The 20,005-nt window shown below is 38.3% G+C and overlaps 1 protein-coding gene across 1 annotated transcript in view; it reads right to left on the minus strand.

Annotated features, from left to right (window-relative positions):
* Positions 1 to 19,559, minus strand: part of TRPM3 (transient receptor potential cation channel, subfamily M, member 3) — an 805,178-nt gene extending 785,619 nt beyond the window's left edge. Inside the window, 2 exon segments of the mRNA XM_006834915.1 lie at positions 19,382 to 19,519; positions 19,521 to 19,559. Coding sequence (XP_006834978.1) covers positions 19,382 to 19,519; positions 19,521 to 19,559 — 177 coding nt within the window.
* Between the last annotated feature and the right edge of the window lie 446 nt (positions 19,560 to 20,005).

A 20,005-nucleotide genomic window follows, 5' to 3' on the forward strand; every position in this document is an offset into this window, starting at 1 on the left:
TTATGGTAATTGAATTGGAGAAACTGTGCCTACATTTGTACTAATAGAATCTATTCCCCACTCACATCACCAGCTAGAAGAATGGTCTTGGTACCTATTCAGGTGATTCCGTCTCCCTAACTATGTAGACAAGGGTGGGCCAAACTAATGCCCAAAAATTCCTTAGCAGAAAGGGGCAGACAAACTGGTTAAACAGAATTGAAAGATCACAAAGAACTGGGCATTCTGGAGAAATACCGTTTAATAGAGGAAGCAGGTCTACAAAGAAAAGTAAAAGTATAAAGCAGATTGTCCATGAGACACCAAAATAAGAGCCTTAAGACCCTTTAACAGGGGAAGTCTGGGTTCCTTTTGTTTTCAGGCTGTACTTTAGTATCCAGAGATTAGCATGAAGGAGACATTTTATTTATTAATGTGAATTGGTTTCTGTTGCTTTGCAAGGAAACTGTCTATAATAGTAACATTAATATAACAATAGCAATGAATAATAACAGCTACAAGTAAAATCAGTTATATATGAATAACATTCATTACCTCAAATTATTACAAAAGACTGACTTTGAATTCTGTTCATTTCTATTTATTAGGTTTAATGGAAGGCGCAAAATACCGAATGATGAAGAAAGCATAAAAAGATGATGGAAGGTATGCACAGAGCCACTGTACCAAAAGTAAATGGAAGACCTTCAACCATTTTAAGAAGTAGCATATTCTCAAGAACCAATGTTACTGAAGGAAGAAATCCAAGCTGTACTGAAAGCACTGGCAAAAACAAAGGATCGGAGAATTGATGGAATATAAATTGAAATCTTTCAACAAACTGATGCAGCACTGGAGGCACTCCCTCATCTATGACAAGAAATTTGGACGACAGCTACCTGGCCAACTGACTGGAAGAGATCTTTATTTGTGCCCATTCCAAAAAGAGGTGACCTAAAGGAATGCAAAAATTATTGGACAATATCATTAATATTGCACACAAGTAAAATTGTGCTAAAGATAATTCAAAAATGATTTCAACTGTCCAACAGGGAATTTTCACAGACTCAAGCCATATTCAATGAGGGATATCATTGATGATGTCAAATGGATCTTGGCTGAAAATATAGAATTCAGAAAGATGTTTATTTGTGCTTTATTGACTATGTGAAGATTTTCAACTGTGTGGATCATGACAAACTATGGATAACATTGTGAAGAATGGGTATTCCAGAACACTTAATTGTGCTTATGAGGAACCTGCACATAGACCAAGAGGTCGACTTTCTAACAGAGCAAGGGGATATTGAATGGTTTAAAATTAGGAAAGATGTGTGCCAAGGCTGTATTCTTTCACCAAGAAGCTGGATTATGTGAAGAAGAACGAGACATTAGGATTGGAAAAGGACTCATTAGCAACCTGCAATATGCAGATGATACAACCTTGCTTGCTGGAAGTTAAGAGGATTTAAAATACTTACTGATGAATATCAAAGACCAGAGGTTTCAGTACAGGTTTCACCTCAACGTAAAGAAAACAATAATCTTCAAAATGGGATCAATAAGTAACATCAAGATAAATGGAGAATAGATTGAAGTTGTCAAAGATTTCAATTTGCTTAGATCTACTAACACCACTCATGGAAGTAGCAATCAAGAAATTAAATGACATATTGCATTAAGCAAATCTGATACATTACATCTTTTTTAAAGTGTTCACAAACAAAGCTATTAGTTTGAGGACTAAGTTGTGTCTGACCCAAGCCATGGTATTTTCAATCACCTCACATGAAAGTGTAAGTTGGACAATGAATAAGAAATACCATAGAATCATTGATGCATTTGGAGTTACAGTGTTGGAGAATATTGGGAGTACCATGGACTTTTAGATGAACAAACAAATCTGTCTTGGAAGAAGTAGAGACAGTAGCTTCTAAGAAGTTCTTAGAAGCCATGATAGGAAGACTACATCTCTCATACTTATGGCATGTTATCAGGAGGTCACAGTCCCTGGCAAAGGACATCATGCTTGGTAAAGTGGTGAGTCAGCAAAAAAGGGAAAACTCCCCAGTGAGATGGATTGGCACAGTGGCAGCAACAATGGGCTTAAGCATGTCAACAGTTGTGAGGATGGTGCAGGACTGGGTTGTGTTTCACTCTGCTGTGCATAGAGTAGCTGTAAGTCAGAACTGACTCAATGGCACCTAACAAGCAAAAGAAGGAGACTCACCTGAATACCTATTATAGTCTATGGCAGTATCAATACAAAACTGTATTTTTAGTATTTTAATTTATAACTAGAGCCCTGGTGTGGCACTGTGCAATAAATATTAGGCTGCTAATCACAAGGTCAGAACTTCAAACCCATCAACTGCTCTCAAAAACCCTATATTGGGTAGTTATCAGTGGAAACCAACCTGATGGCACACAATAATTTATAACTAAGGAAACTAAGACAGGCAATTTTTGTGTCTTGTGAATGATTATGTTGAAAATATGTGTTTAATTACTTTTGTTGTAATATACCTAAATAATCTATCTATGACTATTGTAAATGATGAAGATAGGGCTATACTATAGTTGTCTCTCAGATGAAGAAAAATTAAAAGGCAGGGAGGGAGACCAACTATAAAATGCAGAAGAATGCAAAGAAGGGATTTCTGAGACCGGAATCAGAAAAGTCTACAAAGATGAGTACTTGATGGGCCTTATTTTTTCACCTATGAAGAGGAGCAACTATGTCCACTATACTTGTTTAACACGATTGTAATGTAGTTCATTTGATATGAAGCAACGTACCCTGCACATTGAAAAGCATCGTACGGGTAAAATTTACTAACAACATTTCACTTTCACTTCCTGTACATCTCAATCAGTTTGTGAACAAGGATATAATTTAAAGAACTGAGACTGCTTTCATTTCTAAAAGAAAAAAAAAAAATTATCACCTTACCCACTCACGCACCAAATATGAGAAGCACTATTTGACATTATAAGTAATGCGTGATCTATTCTTGCCTTCTTTAATATATTGGGGTAGTTTTAAGATAATAGGGCAAGCAATGGATTTTCTATCATTCCTACATAAATCAAAGAATAGTAAAGCCAGAAGAACCCTAGTGTTCATTTCATGGTTAGCAAACTACAGTTCACAGGCCATCTACCCAGCCCACACTCCTTTTGTCCAGTTGGTGAGCTAAGAATGATTTTTACATTTTCAAATGGTGAATATTCAATGGAAAGAAGAATATTTTATGGCATATGAAAGTTATATGAAATTTAAATTTCAACATTCATAGTTACATTCTTGTGAAATAAAACTACATTATTTGTTGATCAATAGATCTATAATGGCTTTCAAGACACAATAGCAGAGTTCAGTGCTTGTAGGAGGGACTCACACAGCCTGTGATATTTATTATTTATCTAGCCTCTTAAAGGAAAAGTATGCTGACCCTGGTCTAAGCTGATTTGACATTTTAGAGATAAGAAAACTGAGACATTGAAAGATAGGACAATTAATTCTCAGTAACTCAACTATGATATCAATTCATGGTAGAATCAGTGCTAAAAGAAGTTGTTCTGTCTACTTTAAATCATGTTTTTAAAAATTTGTTTAAAGATTAGCTTCATCAATACTCAATTTTAAATAATTTTATAAAGTTTTCTTGTGTAAATTATTGAATTAAGCCCCCCAATTTTTGAACTTTCACCTAATAAAAATTAATCATGATAAATGGAAATATTTCTTTATTCATTCATAAAATGCACTTTGTATTGGCCTATTCTTAAACAGTTGTATGTAGAAGTTATTGTAGAACAAAACGATGGTTAAAATTAAATATATTCAGTTAAAACCATCAATCAAGCTGAAAAACAGGATCTGCTTTTAACTTACCAAGTAATAATATACAGGATTCAAATACTCAGTTAAATTGGTCATATTGAATTTTTTACATGACATGATTGACAATAAAATGAGAAAAGAATTCCTTAATTTTTCTATGATTAATGAATAGAACTCAACCGACTAATTTTCCAAATGCAAACTCAATTTCAGTTTTTTGAAAAATGAAAAAAGTGTGCCTAAAATTAAACCATCCCCTTCGTATCACTAGGAAGTACCCCTTGAGTTTCTAGCAAAATCAGTTATCTACCCCATCCTTTAAAATACACACTTTCTAGGGAAAATGTTTCAAACAATTCTCAACTAGGGTGATTTTGCCCCCCACAGATTATTTGACAATCTCTGGAGACATTTTTGGTTGTCACATTGGTGGTGGTGGTAAGGATAAGAGGTGCTACTTGCATCAAGTAGACACAGGCAAAATTCTGTAGAATGACCTACATTGAACAGGATGCTTGTTGTTGTTGTTAAGTGCCGTCGAGTCAGTTCCGACCCACAGCGACCCTGTACAGGGTTTCCTAGGGTGTAAATCTTTAGGGAGTAGAAAGCCTCATCTTTCTCTCGCGGAATGGCTGGTAGTTTCGAACCACTGACCTTAAGGTTCACAGCCCGATTCGTAACCACTATGCTACCTGAGCTCCATGGTAGCCATCCTCAATAAAGATTTATCCATCCTAAAATGTCACTAATGCTGATATTGAGTAATCCTGTTTTAGAGACACATTATTAAGCTATCCCAAAGCATTTGGCAACTCAGCAAATTAAACCACAAAGCCCTAAGTGTTTAAGCTGTCTTGTAGTGATGAACTAGTCCTGTTGCTATTGTTGTTTTAAGTGTCAGAGTTGGTTCCTACTCATAGTGACCTTGTCTGGTTTCCGAGAAGGAGCAGCTGCTGGGTTCAAACTGCTAACATTGTGGTCAGCAATATGGATGCTAACAAGGCAACTCCAACTCCTAGCAACTCTGTGTACAACAGCATGACACACTGCCTAGCCCTACACCATTCTCACAACTATTTCTATGTCTGGGCCCATTGTTATAACCATTTTATCAATCCATCCTGTTGCGGGTCTTGCTCTTCACTGGCCTTCTATCAGGGTCTGGCCCCTCTGGATGACATGCTCCAAGTACATGAGACAAAGTCTTGTCATCTTTGCATTTCAGGACCATTTTGGCTGTTTTCTTCCAAGACAGACTTAGTCATTCTTTTAGCAGTTCATGGTATATCCAATATTCTTCTCCAATATCATAACCCAGAGCTATCAATTTTTCTCCAGTCTTTCTTATTCATTGTCCAGCTGTCACATGCATATGACAGAGGACTGAAAATATCATGGTTTAGCTCAGACACACCTTAGTATGTTATCTTGCTTTTTAACATTTTAAAGAGACTTTTCCAGAAGATTTGCCCAACGCAATATGTCATTTAGTTTCTTGACTAATGCTTCCATAGCTATTGATTATGGATCCAAGCAAAATGAAATCCTTGACAGCTACAATATATTCTACATTTCATCAAATGTAGTTTATTGGTCCAATTGTGAGAATTTTAGTTTTCTTTATGTAAAACTGTAATCAATACTGAAGTCTATATTCCTTGATTGTCATCCGTGTGTTCTCTCATTCAGCAAACAAGGTTGTGTCATCTGTATATTGCAAGTTGTTAATGAGTCTTCCTCCAATCCTGATACATGTTCTTCTTTATTCAGTTCATCTTCTTGGATTATTTTGTCAGCGTGCAGCTTGATTAAGTATGGTGAAAGATTTTATAAACTTTTTGTGTATGAATGACTGTCACTACGCCTATGTAAAACGCAATTAAGTGTTCTGGAATTCCCATTTCCCCCCAGTGTTATTCAAATTTGTTATGATCCACACAATTGAGTATCTTGGCATGGCCAATAAACACTAGTAAACATCTCCATGGTGTTCTCTGCTTTAAGCTAATATCTATCTGATTTCACCAATGATATCCCTCATTCAAAGTCCTCTTCTAAATCTGGCTTGAATTACTGGCAGTTCCCTGTTGATGTACTGCTGCAAGTATTTGTGAATTATCTTCAGCTAAATTTTGTGCATGCTATTGATGCTATCATTTGATAATTCCCACATTCTATTGGATCACCTTTCTTTAGAATGGGCATAAATATGAACTATTCTAGTCAGTTGGCCAGACAGCTGTCTTGGCATAGACAGTATTGCCAGCACTGCATAGTTTATTGAGACATTTCAATTGGTGTCTAAGAAATTCCTGGAGCCTTGTTTGGACTTCTTCCTTCAGTACCATCAGTTCTTGACCATATGCTCCCTCCTGAAATGGTTACATATTAACCAGTTCTTCTTGGTACAGTGACTTTGTGTATTCTTTCCATCTTCTTTTGATGCTTCATACATCATCTTTTGGTTTTCTAACTCCAGGTCTTTGTACTTTTCACTATAATACTTTATTTATACTTCATCATTTCTTCCATTTGCTTTAGGTATTCTAGGTTCAAGAGCAAATTTCATAATCTCTTCTGACATCCATTTTGGTCTTTTTTTTTTTTTCTTATTTAAAATAACCTTTTGATTTCTTCATGTATGATGTCCTTGATATCATCCAACAATGCATCTAGTCTTTGGTCATTATTGCGCAATGTGTCAACTGTGTTCTTGAGAGTTTCTAAATTCAGGTGAGACATACTCAAAGTTATATTTGGCTCATATAAGCTTGATTTAATTTTCTTCAGCTTCAACTTGAACTTACACATAAACAATTGATGATTTATTCCACACTTGGCCTCTGGTTTTGTTCTGAATGATGATATCAAGTTTCTCCATCATGTCTTTCCACAGATATAGTCAATTTAATTCCTGTGAATTCCATTTCATGAGGTACATTTGTACAGTCCTGGTTTACATTTGTAATGAATAAGGCATAGATCTTGTAAAGCCTCTGATTCCCGGTTTCTATCAACAAAGCTTTATGTTGCCATTGCAAATCCTTTTTTTGTTTCCAACTTGCACATTTCAATCACCTGCAATTTTCACTGTATCTCGATTGCAATGTTAGATCAATTTCAGATTGCAAAAATTGGTAGAAAAAATATATTTAATTTCTTCATTTTTGGCATTAGTGGTTGGTGCATAACACTGAACAATAGCTGTGTTAACTGGTCTTCCTCATTAGCATATGGATATTATCTTATCATTTACAGTGCTGTATGCTGTACTTTGGAGTCCTGGTGTGGCACTGTGGGTTAATGCATCAGAATGCAAAGCCATCTGAACTGCAAGGTTGGTGGTTCAAGCTCACCAGCTGCTCCTCAGAAACCCTACACAGGGTTGCTATGGGTCAGAACCAACTTGACAGCACTTAACAACAACAACATGCTGTACTTCAGAATAGATCTTGAAATGTTCTTGTGGGTGATGAATGTGACACCATTCCTCTTCAATTTGTCATTTCTGACATAGTAGATCAAATTCAAAATGGCCAATACCATTCCATTTCATCTCATTAATGCCTAGGAGATGGATATCTATGCATTCCATTTCATCTCTACCCCCTTGGAAACTTTACAAAATAAGGTTTCCATTTGACTCATATTTACAAAGCCTGATATAGTAAAATAACCTAATGCTAGGGCTCTGGCATGGTAGGATCAGCGCTGGAATGCGAACCACAAGGACAGCAGTTCAAACCCACCAGCTACTCCTGTAAAACCCTATTCAGGGTTGCTATAAGTTGGAACTGACTCCATGGCACTTAACAACAACAATATAATATCAACATAAAAATAAATTCTAGATTGCATTTTCCTTTAAGTGAAAATACCAAGTTATTCTGACTGGATTATATCTGCATAGTTATCTAGATATTTACCAAAGACATATTTAAAGGACAATATCTACAAGTTTTGGTGTAAATTTTCAGCAAATCATATTTTTTCAATTTCACAGTGTGGCCCAATCTACAACATCATGAAACCAACATCATTTGATTGATGTCTATGTAAACTCACTAAATTAAGGAACACCTTTTCTCCAACATAATCAATAAATGAGGTCATTTCAATCACTTACTTTCTTTTCCAATAAATATTTTGAAAACATGTTAGTTATAATTCCTTCTTTGAGTATATACTTTATTCTGCTTCACTCTTCCTGACTATATTAAGTACTGGCTCATTTCTTAATCTTTTAAGTTGGGGAAGATCTGATTATAAATAAGTTACGTCACACTCAAAAGTATTCTTTAATCATACAAAACACCAGGACCCTATAATACCTCTGATCATGTTGGAGTATGGTGTTCTGGTGTGGTGCTGTAGGATAAGCACTAGACTGCCAATCATAAAGTCTGAGATTAAAATCCACCAGCCACTCCTCAGAAATCCTATGAAGGGTCTCTATGAGTCAGAACTGACTCAACAGCACTGAACAACAAAATACCTTTCAGAATACTTACTCAAGGTCATACTTATTAAATTCCTCCAATACTACTCATTCAAGTGTAATTCATCTAGCACCAAAATAGCCTAGACACTGCTAAATGCTACGTACACCAGATTGAATAAAATATGACCCTCAACTTCAAGAAGATCTTCAGAATGGGGTGAAAAAGATCATATCATAACCCAACATGATGAAATTATCAGTAGAAATACCTACTGACTTTTATGGAAATCAGCAGAGGAGAGCTCAACATGGTTTGGGTGATTCAGGTAAATAGTTCCTTAGTTCATTCAACTCACCTGAGTTGAGTATTACAAGTTGAGCAGGAATTAGTTAAGAGGAATGGTTTAGGTTTTCCATGACAGTATGAAAAGCTTCTACCAAAAGCTCAGCTATAATGAATTCCACAAATTGAGACAGGGAATAAAGGCTAGACCATTGAGGCACTTATATACCACACCAAAAAACTTAAGTTTTTGTTCTTCAGAAACTGGAGACTCTCTAAGTAACACCAAATATGGCAGCATCGTAGTTTTACTTGCATTTTAAATGGACCACCTCGTAGCTGTAGAAAGGATAGATTTGTCACAGACAATACTAGAAGCAGTTGAAATGGTTCAAGCCCAAGACAATGAGATATTGAGCTTAAGAGACAGAATGGGATGGAAAGACATATATGGGAGGAACTACAGCAGAATTGGTATGGCACTTTAAGATAAATCACTGAACCACAGGTTAGTCTGAATCACAAGGTTGGTGGTTCAAACCCACCAGCCACTCCTTGGAAACCATATATGGGGTTGGAACTAACTTGATGGCACTTAACAACAATGGCAGAATTGACTGGCAGGTGTTTGAGAAGTGACAAAAGGGATAGTCTCATATTTTTCAGTTTAGGCAACTTGGCAACCAGGTAGTGCTGGTAATTGGCATAAGTTTAGAGGGAAAGGAGCAAACTGAGGGGAGCTTGCTTAGTTCAGCAATGTTTACACAATTAGGTCATAAGTCAGTGTTATCTCTGTGCTGCAAAATATTTTGGCACCAACCATGCATACTCTTGTAAAGTGAACAAAAATGAAGTTTTTACCACCTTTTCTCCTAATTCAGGATGCTACCTATTGACTAGAAAATGAGATACTGAACATTTCTGGCATAGAAATAAACGTTCATGCATGATCTCTTTAAGAAACAATTATACGGATGGGAAAACAATTAGGCATGTTTTCATGGGCTAAGTGGGACAGAGGTAAATAATGATGTATGCACAACATTGAACAATAGGCTTTGGGATATAGAGATTGAGACATGGTTGGAATAGGCAAAAGGGGGAAAATAATGTAAAGATGCTTGGCTGTCTTTTGAACCTTGGTTTCCCTAGCATACCATCATAAAATAGACACTTGAAGGGGAAAGAAAGAAAATAGTCAGAAGTATCACCATAGAAAGCTTGTAAGTCCGTCTTCTGCATAGAACTGATTGGAATACCTAAAATGGAGCTACAACTTGCCTAGTGAAGGAGGCTTCCTGTGGAGCCTCTGCATTACATAAGACCATAGGGATAATCCTGAACCCCATCCAGAATCTTCTGAGGTGGGAAATTTCCACTTGAAAGGACAAGTCGACCAGCCTGGAGTGGCTAGAAGAACAGAAGATACTTCTTGAAAGAAAGACCGACAGGAAAAATACAAAATAACGGCAGTCCGACTGATTACTACAAGAACAAGCAAATTGCTCACCCAGGAGACATCAAGGGAAGTGGTCAGGTCCCCTCAGGGCAATTCCCCTTCCAAGACTAAAACTCAATGGGAATACACCAGCAGACATGCACTCTGATTGGTGACCACATTCGTCACTGATAAGGGGAAGTGAGGGAGAAACAGCAATGAAGCTGCAAGCTAAGCCCTACAATAAATTCCTGTGAACCTGGGTGGAGACCTGGTTAACCAGCAGTGTGGCAAAACCTGGGGACTCTTGGGCCCAGAGTCAGTGACATAGCCACAGAGGACTAGAGTGGAGAGTGAAGAGTCCAGTTGATAAGAAAAGAGGGCATATGCACAAGAACACCCACACTTGCAGATAATACCCACTTAACCTGGCTTCAGTGACTGGATGATCAGAGCTCAACTAGAAGAAGAAAGAAGAGGAAAAAAAGAGTAATCTGAAACAATATATAAGATGAATGTAAAGCTAATGTTCTCCCATGTAAACTATCACATAATTCACAGTAACATACTTATAAAATGAAACAAAACAATTATATTTGTCCTGTGCCTGTGGGGACTTTTAAGGCAGCACGGATATATAATGTACCCATGTAAACTTATAAAGAGATGCTTGCTGTGTACTCAATTTTTAATCAATAACAACCAGATACTGAGGTGTGGTCTCTCTAGAGGTCAACATCTCTTTACTAATGAGTCACGCACTTTAGATTGTTATTGTTAGGTGCCATTGGGTCAGTACCAACTCATAGAGACCTATGGACAGCAGAACAAAATACTGCCTGATCCTGGGCCAACCTTGCTATTGTTGCCACTCTTGAGCCCACTGATGCTGCCACTTTGCCAATTCATCTCACTGGGAGTCTTCCTCTTTTTCTCTGACCCTTCACCTTACCAAACAAGGGACCAGTGACTGATCCCCTCAGATCGGAGATTCTCAGATGTTACTTGCATTAGGATCATATAGGTTGCTTGTTAAACCTGAAGGAAATCCCAGAGATTAGATTTAGTAGGTCTGAGTGTAATCCAGGTAATTATTCTATTATAGGTAGTTTTGAAGAAAATGCCTTCAAGTCTTCACTGTGGTGGATAAATTCTATGTAAGGTAATTCAGTATGTAAACCACTGTTGTTAATGGATTTATGAGTAGAAATTTCAAATGCTTTTAAACACAATTTTGTGTATGAAAGACATTAAAAATACAATCACCCTACTCCTAATGACTGTTATATCACCCCCACCCCCCACCCCCAGCAGTCTTTGTCATATACCTGGGAGCCAAGAAAATTCTCATCAGTTTATTTTTGTATGTTTAGCAATTAATGTTAGATATTCAAGTATTAAGTTAATTTTAACTTTGAATTTCTTTTGGAAATTCTTTCCAAAAGAACACCCTGAATGTGTTTCTCCATCTTTCTTCCTGCCTTTAATCATGGATTACATTCTTGAAGACCAAAGGGTGGAGTTGGCAGGGAGTGGGAGTCTTTACCATTGTATTCATAAGTTACAGGTACTATAGCCTTGGCCCCAGGGTTGACTTAAAACTATCAGACTCTTGGAACCTGAGACTCAAGCATTTGAGTGATCACTGCAATTTCACAGGCCACCATATTTTTGTTGTTAGTTGCAGTTGAGAGTTGATTCCAATGGCCCCATGTGTGTAAGCAGAACTGCTCCCTAAGGTATTAAGACTATGTCCTTTTGGTAGCAGATCTCTAAGCCTGTCTTCTGAGTTCCTTGAGGTAAGTTCAAACCGCCAACTTTTTTGGCTAGTAGTAATAGCTTAACTATTTGTGTCTCCCAGGGACTCCAAGAACTACCATGGGGCATACACAAAGGCATTATCAGGATGCTGGAGAATCTTAACCAGGATCACGGTCCTTAAAAATGTTTCAAAACAATTACTCCAAACACACTCAATGGAATAGAAAAACCTGAAATTTCACATCACCCAACTAAAAAAATGTTCATGCAAAAAACAAAAACCAGCTCCCAGAGAAATGAACAACAAATAAAAGCAACGGGGACAAATTTTTCTGTAGATGATAATGGCATGCCATCTACAAACCAGCTGAACTCAATTTACTTCCCTATCTGCAAATGATCTCTCATGATCAAATTCTGAAAAACTGTGAGACTGTTTACTTAAAACCTTTTGCTCCCACTGTTGATTATCACAAAATCTGTTCTGCCCAGATGCCTGCCTAAGAGAGGGCATTTAATTGAGTTTCCCTCCAACTCAACTCAATCTATGCCAGCATTTCTCAATGTGTGGTCCAAGAGCCTCCTGCATCAGAATCACTTGGAGTGCTTGCTAAAAATCAAGATTCCTGGATCCCTCAACTGCCTACTGAATCAGCATCTCGGAGTATTGGGCTTCAATATTTACTTGACTGTACAAGTTTCCCAGGTGATTCTCATATGTCCTTACAATTTCAAATGCCCTTCATCTATTCATTCATTTGTTCATTCAATAAATATTTATTGAATATTTCTTGTCAGTATCAATCTCTGAAACCCCCTTTTATGTTAGATAATAGGAAGAGAGAAAGGATATAATCTAGCTCTTTGAAGATCTGAAGATGGAAGAATTAATGTATTCAAACTGTGCTGTTGGCAAAGAATACTGACTATATTATGGAGTGCCAAAAGAATAAACAAATCAGTCTTAGAAGAAATAAAAACAGAGTATTCCTCAGAAATTAGGATGGCAAGACTTTGATTAGCTTATTTTGGACCCATCACTAGGAAAGACCAATGATTATGAAAGAACACCATGATTGTAAAGTAGAGGGCTAAGGCAAGGAGGAAAACAATCAAGGAGCTGGGCTGACACAATAGTCAAAACACTGGGCTCAAATACACATAAAGACAATACAAGGCCAGGCAACCTTTCATTCTGGTATACACTGCACTGTGAATTGGAACCAACTTAAAGCCAACTAGCAAAAATAACATTTGAAGATTAGATTGGCACCATGAGATTATACCAAAAGACTGGGAGAGGGGGTGACTATGAAGCCACTGTAGGACAACAGTGTCCTGTCTCCTTGAGGGAAGTCCTCTACAAGGAAGGAAGTCCCCTTAAGAAAGACCTTGCTCTAAGGACCACCCTGGCTCCACAAGTCATCCTAGAGTGAGGTGGTTCTAGAATTGCAAGTCCCAATTTTTCTCTCCCTCATGCCCCAGGGATCCCACATTTTTCATTGTTGCATCCACAATAGAAGGCATCAGAAGGCAGAGCTCACCATAGAAACAGGAGGGTTTCTTGTAGCCTCAGGAATTTCCTTCAGGCTGCCTGAGGAACATTTTACAAAAAGCCAAGTCAGATGGGTTCACTGTTCTGAGTTGAGGCCACCATTTGAAACACACCAGACAGTTTTTTCTCTCTCTTGGGTTTTAGTTTGGTCACATTTTCTTCTCTCTCTCTTTCTTTCTCTCTCTCTCTTAAGGGACTCTGAGGCTGGCACACTGAGATGGAAAGCAGAAGTTTATTTGTAACCATTAAAGTTCTGTTGCACAATATACTGTTTGCCTGAAAGCAATTTATTCTTCAAGTCTCCATTTTCAGGGCACTTAGAGAAATTGGTTCATAACAAGTTTCCTGACCTTGTGTCTCACAAGTCACCTATATATCTAACAAGTTTCCTGACCTGGTGTCCCACAAGTCACCTATATATCTAGATAGAATAAATATGAGTTACCTCCCTTGTTGTGGAATTGTCCCTTATTCATTTTTCTGTAGTTCAGGAGAGAACTATCCTGGCTTAGTAAAAAATATGGTTTCTTAATATTATTCTACTTGCCACCTGTTGTTAAGTACTGTATAGAGTTTCCTAGGAGCAGTTGGTGAGTTTGAGCCGCCACCCTTGCAGTTCAAACGGCTTTGCAGTCTGGCATATTAACCCACACCGGGACTCCCTCCTTGCCACATACAGATTCAGAATTTTAGATGTGAAAGGGAAGTCAAATATAAAACACACAATACTAAAATTCATTAAACATATTTTTAAAAAGGAAATTTGAGAACACCAAAGGGGAAGTTAGTTTCTGGAATGCCTGGTATCAACTGTAGAAGGCAATCTATGTGGTTGTCGGGAACTGTCTTGGTTTCAGGGTCAATACAGTGGGCGTTGTTTGCCATTACATGGACCCAATATAGAATTGTAAAACATTGGCACTTGGGTAGATTTTGGGCTGACCTGAAACTTAACTTGTTAACTCTGTTGTTTTAAGTAGCTCCCCGGTGTTGTACAATTTACTTTCATTTATCCTTCTGTATAAAAAACAGCAAGGAGAAAAGAAAATGGGGGGCAGGGGAACCTGAACTTCTTAACTAGATTCCATGAAAATGGAAGTTTACATAATTTTATAAAAAGTCAGTATAAATAACAAAGTCTAGAAAAGTGAGAAATAATGCTACTAATTTTATGTTATTGACTTCAAAGGGGTCTCCTATCAGACATTCATTCCGTGAGAATCATGTTCACCAATGAGATGGAAATATTTTCCTTACTTTTGTGTTAGTCCTACTAGAATCAGTAACTGACATACTCTTTTCTAGCTCATCAGAGAGGAGTTGAAAGGTGAAAATCATTCTCTTCTTAATTAGACCCTTAATTCACAGACCCTGGGACCAAATGTTGAACCAAACAACAAAGACAGAAACTTGGAAGCTCTTCTAGATTTTTCCTTCAGCCACAACCAATCAATTAACAAGCCCCCGTGATAGATATATATATTTTAACTTCTATTACTTTTATTTTGGAGTTCTGGTGTATTGCTGTAGAATAAGTACTGGGCTACTAATGATATGGTCAGTGGTTCAAACCTACAGCTGCTCCTTGGAAATCTTGTATAGGATTTCCAAGGAGCAGCAGGTGGATCTGAGCCACCAACCTCACAGATAGCAGTAAAGGGCTTATCCCATAGTGCTAAGCCAGGACTTCCTAGTTTTCTGAATGAGGATCAAATGCTTTAGCAGACAACTCCCTCTCTGATCTAAACCTTGCTGATTCATAAAGGAATCATTGACTTCTTGCACTTTTATATTCAGTCAAGTTTAACTGCTTTTACACCCATAGGCTTTTCCATGCTCACCAAGCACAGTCGACTTCTGATTTACCAAAGCGCATTATAACACTGAGTTAAGTCAGGTTAAGAATCGAATCTTCATTTTAAAATAGAGGACACCAAGTTAGAGAGGTTCAATACGACACACTACTTCACACAGATGACTAGGAACAACACAGATTAGAATCGGTGTGATACCTACCTGGTACAGAATATAATTTCTTGATCACACTTCTGGCATTGTTCAAAGTAGGAAAAGTTATACCACTTCCAATATAAAACTCTGACCATCCTAAAATGATACTGATCATTTAGTCTTTGTAAACAGAATGCCATCATCTATCTGCTTGTCTAACCAACACGTGCTAAAGTACAGAGCTTCCCAGTGAGGCCCATTTTCTGAGAAACCTTCTCTTAAGTTAGTACATAAAGATTTCCATCCTCAGAAATGCAAAGAAAGCTCTGCTATAAAATTACTCTTCAAATTCAACAGAAATTCCCAAAATAAAATTACCCAAATAAAACAATGGCAAAAACAGACCTTAGAATGATTATGAAATATGCATTCTGTCATTGAAATCAGCTTGACTTTTTGTGATTAATAGTAAGATTGAATCTTGAAACACATCACAATGAAGCCATTGACAACAAAAGAAACAGTTTGGAAAGAGTTTCATTTAAAATATATCCATTTGAAAACAGTCTGTCTTTTGACTATCATTGCCACATGCATATCCAGAAATTCATTTTTGATAGTTATTTCCAAAGGCAAAAGAAATTCATTTTTGATAGTTATTTCCAAAAGCTGTTGGCATGTTCAAAAATTTCTCTAAGAAGGACAAAATAACAAATGAGACTCTTTTTCCCAGAAGGAATAATAAGTATGTTCCAATAGTCACTGGGTTTAATTCATGCTTTAAATGCCAGCCTTCTCCTTCTAATTCTTTAGTATCCTGTGTCTATTAGGAAATGGGAAATGCAGGAAATAGGATTATGAAGCCATTTCTAAATATTAGCATAGTACTGAAGTAAGTTAGGAAAGAAGCACATTTTTAAGAGAAAGGTAAGAAGGATCTAGCCCATTCTGTCAGAAACGGGGAGTGATTAGAGTTTGGCCAATTTTAATCATGTCATGATGCCCTGCACTTCTTTTACTGACGAGGCAAGGCCTGGTCGAGGACATAGCACATAAGAATAATGCTTGGAAGAGGAACAAAAATTACCTCTTGGGTAGGAGAATTGTTTTGTTTTTTAGCTTTTAATTTCAATAGACCCTGGGTGCCCAGAGACTCCATCAATCAAAGTAATATAATGGCATATGGGAAAGGTACAGTAAGAAGACACTGAGAGGGGAGAGAGCAGAAAGTGAAGAAAATATACTAAGAATCACTGTTGTAAATATTCAATAGATAGACTAAAGCTGATAAACACTGGCCAAAGGTGCAAATCATTATTCAGGAAATTCTATCTTATTTCAAAGAAAGAAGGTAGAACAAAAATATATAGGAACTAGGAAATCAAAGACCGTATAGCACAAATCCAGCGCAGGGGCAGTGGGAAGGGGGTGGCGTGCAGAATGACATGCTATATTCATATAAAAAATGTGGACAATTGTCCATCTACAAAAGCAACTTTCTTTCAATTTCCCAAAGAATATGTGGTATAACACTTTATTTTTAAGAGTTTGAAATGGGTTCATTATCTGAAGTCTCATGGGAGAGACTTTGTTGTTGTTAAGCACCATCAAGTCGGTTCTGACCCACAGAGACCTGTATAGGGCTTCCAAGGAGTGGCTGGTAAGCTTGAACCATTGACCCTGAAGTTCGAACCGACCTTGCAGTCTAGCACATTAACCCGCAGCGCTGTGACCCTTCTAGTGTTCATGGAGCAGCTGGTGAGTTTGAACTGCTGATCTTGTAGTTGAAATAAACCTTTCGGCCCTGTGCTTTATACCACAGCACTACACCAGGACTCCTAGTATAGATATGTTGTTGTTGTTAAGTTCTTTTGAGTCTGTTCTGACTCATGGCAACCCTGTATAGGGTTTCCAAGAAGCACCTGGTAGTTTGAACTGCCAACCTTATGGACTGTAGGCCAATGCTTATTGTACAGAGCCACAATAAGTTGTTGCTAAGTGCCGTCGAGTCGGTTCCGACCCATAGCGACCCTGTACAAGGTTTCCGAGGGTGTAAATCTTTACGGGAGCAGAACGCCTCATCTTTCTCCTGCGGAGCGGCTGGTAGTTTCCAACTGCTGGCCTTAAGGTTTGCAGCCAGATTCGTAACCACTACGCTACCAGAGATCCTCAAGATAAACAGTCTTTCAAAATATACAGATGCCATTTGGAAAGAAAGTTCTCTTGTAAAACACATTCTGTCTTTTGACTATGAAGAGGACTGGATAGATGGACATTCACTAATACACTTCATTAGACACAATTTTATAAAGCGTGGTCGGATTGAGCTTTATGTCAATGACTATCAGTGTAGTATAGACAATGTCTCCTGATAAATAGCATGATCAGTACTTTTCAGTTAAAGGTGACAGAGCTCTTCTAAACAGAAGTAATCTATGTCAAATAGATATTTCTAAATGGTTTTGTGACAACTAAATGAATGACATTCTCCATTAAAAAAACAACTCGAGTATTAGTAATACATTTAGGGTGATATTCACCCACCTTTTAAGAGCACAGTTATGTAAGTTCAAAAGCATTATTTTAGTGGAAAGCTAATAAGTGATTTCACGTGAAAAATGATTCTCACTGCACAGGGTATTGCTGCAGGCAATTTTAACAATCATAGTTAGATTTACCTGGAAATTCTTTGTCCCATACCCTTTATATTCACTAGTGATTCTGAGGAAAATTCACACTCATTTGTTAATTTCTGGGCCTTAGTCTCTTCTTTCCCTATCACATAATTCCAATATAGTAAAAGTACTTACATCCAAGGAAGCTTCTCCATTTCTCATACCCAAACCTGTCTTTCCTCCTAAATTTCCTTTAGGGAAGCAAGCAATCACCATGACAACCATATGATGGGGATTCAAATAGCACTTGGGTAATGGGGCATCATTTGTGAAAGTTAATATTGGTTTGTGTTGAACAGAATAAAGAAAACTCATAAATAGTAGATAATACTCCAAGGGGGGTAGCTAGCCTTATGGAAGGAACAGTCAACATCAAACTTATCCTCTAGAACACAGCCTCAGAAAAAATGATGCAAGTGTAATGTATTCAACACTAATTCATTCTCCCTTTATTGTAGTTAGAGTCCATGCCTAATGATAATTAAATAAAAACATTGTATTTGATATAAAAGAATTCACAACTTTGCTCTTAGCCTTTTTAACTTCAAATGTATGTGGGCCATCCAGAGATCTTTACTTTTCTCAAATAAGTGTTACTTCATGCTCTTTCGTGGGAGAAAATCCTTGTGGTTTGCACCTCTTAAATTTTAGGTAGCTTTCCTTCCCTACCAAGTCAGATGATGAAGGAGAATTGTTATGGGCTTGCGGGGACTTAGTCAATATCTTGAATTTCTTTCCTTTGAGAAAGGGGTGTACTGCAGACAGGAGGCTGCAATTCAAGTGCAGGTGTCATACCTTTCTTTTGTGTAGCTCAGAGGCAGTAAGTGTGAGGGAGAGAGCAGGAAGTATGCGCTCAATATACATTTAGTAACACTTCACCCCAGCCTCAGACTTCACTTGGGAGACAAACATTATTACATTTTTCCTTTTTCTTTTCGGAAACAAGGGCACACATTCTTTGTTTGCCTTTACCTGGCCAACCACCTACTACACAGGTCTTTTTGTAAGTAATGAGGAGAATCCTTTGTTCTCTCAGGTTCCATTTAAAGGAAAAGTGGGTCGAAGAGCTTCCCCAGGGAGGATGGGGAAAAAAAAAAGAAAAAAACCAACTGGGCTTAAGAGATTTCATTCCCACTACAGTTCCTAGCATACCTCCAAAAGAAGTTAATCTAATTCCATTTTCAGGATGGTTACGAGGGGTGGGGGAGTCCTCAAACGGTCCATTCAGTGTAACCACAATGTCATTTTCAGAGTAGCCCAGTCCCCTCTCTTCCCTGATACCTGGGGGTCAAGGGAGCCACGCACGGAGAACCCCCCTCCAGCCATGGGCGACAGAGCCAGTACTACATGCATTGGAGCTCCCCAAAAGGCGCGTCCCAGCGCAAGTGCGAAGTTGGGTATTTCGACCCGGAACATATAATTAGAGCTATTCAAAGCAGCAAGTCACAATACCTTAAGAAGTCTGACAGATGGGAGGAAGGCTGCGTGGCATAGCTTGCGGATAGTCCAGTTTAGGGGTCGAGGAGCGTCAGTTTGATGCATGACCCCTTCCAAATTCCACCAGGAAAACAAGAAACTGCAAACCTGAATTAACACCTAGAAAACACACGGGCCCCCACGGCCCTCGCATCCCATGGTCATCTCCACACCTGCAAACTCCATTAGGGTAGATGCCTCCTGGAACTTGGGAGACTAGTCAACTGGCGTTGCCTGATCCACTGAACCTTCTTAAGAAAGCCACCTCCCCTCTCCCTGCAGCCGTGCTCATGCATACCAAATGTGGCTGAATGGAGGCACACTGCCTGCTGCTTCGGGGAGGGGATGCACGGGCTTAAAGGAGAGGGACAGCCAGTGGTCGGAGTCAGAGCAGCCTGCTCTGGAATGCGCGCTCCCTCTCCCGCTCTCCTCCCAGCAAACGCAAGTCCGGTGTTGCGGAAGAACCTGGGCCATTCGCTTTGCCAGCTTGGTTTTGGGGGGAGTCAGAAGGAATGCAAAAGGGACCACAAATAAAGCCAGTACAGGGAACTTGCACTTTCTTGCACAAAGCATCTTTGAGAAGCTGGGAACGGCACAGGG

The sequence above is a fragment of the Chrysochloris asiatica genome, unplaced genomic scaffold (genome assembly GCF_000296735.1).
Source record: "Chrysochloris asiatica unplaced genomic scaffold, ChrAsi1.0 scaffold00014, whole genome shotgun sequence".
Taxonomy (NCBI): Eukaryota; Metazoa; Chordata; class Mammalia; order Afrosoricida; family Chrysochloridae; genus Chrysochloris; species Chrysochloris asiatica.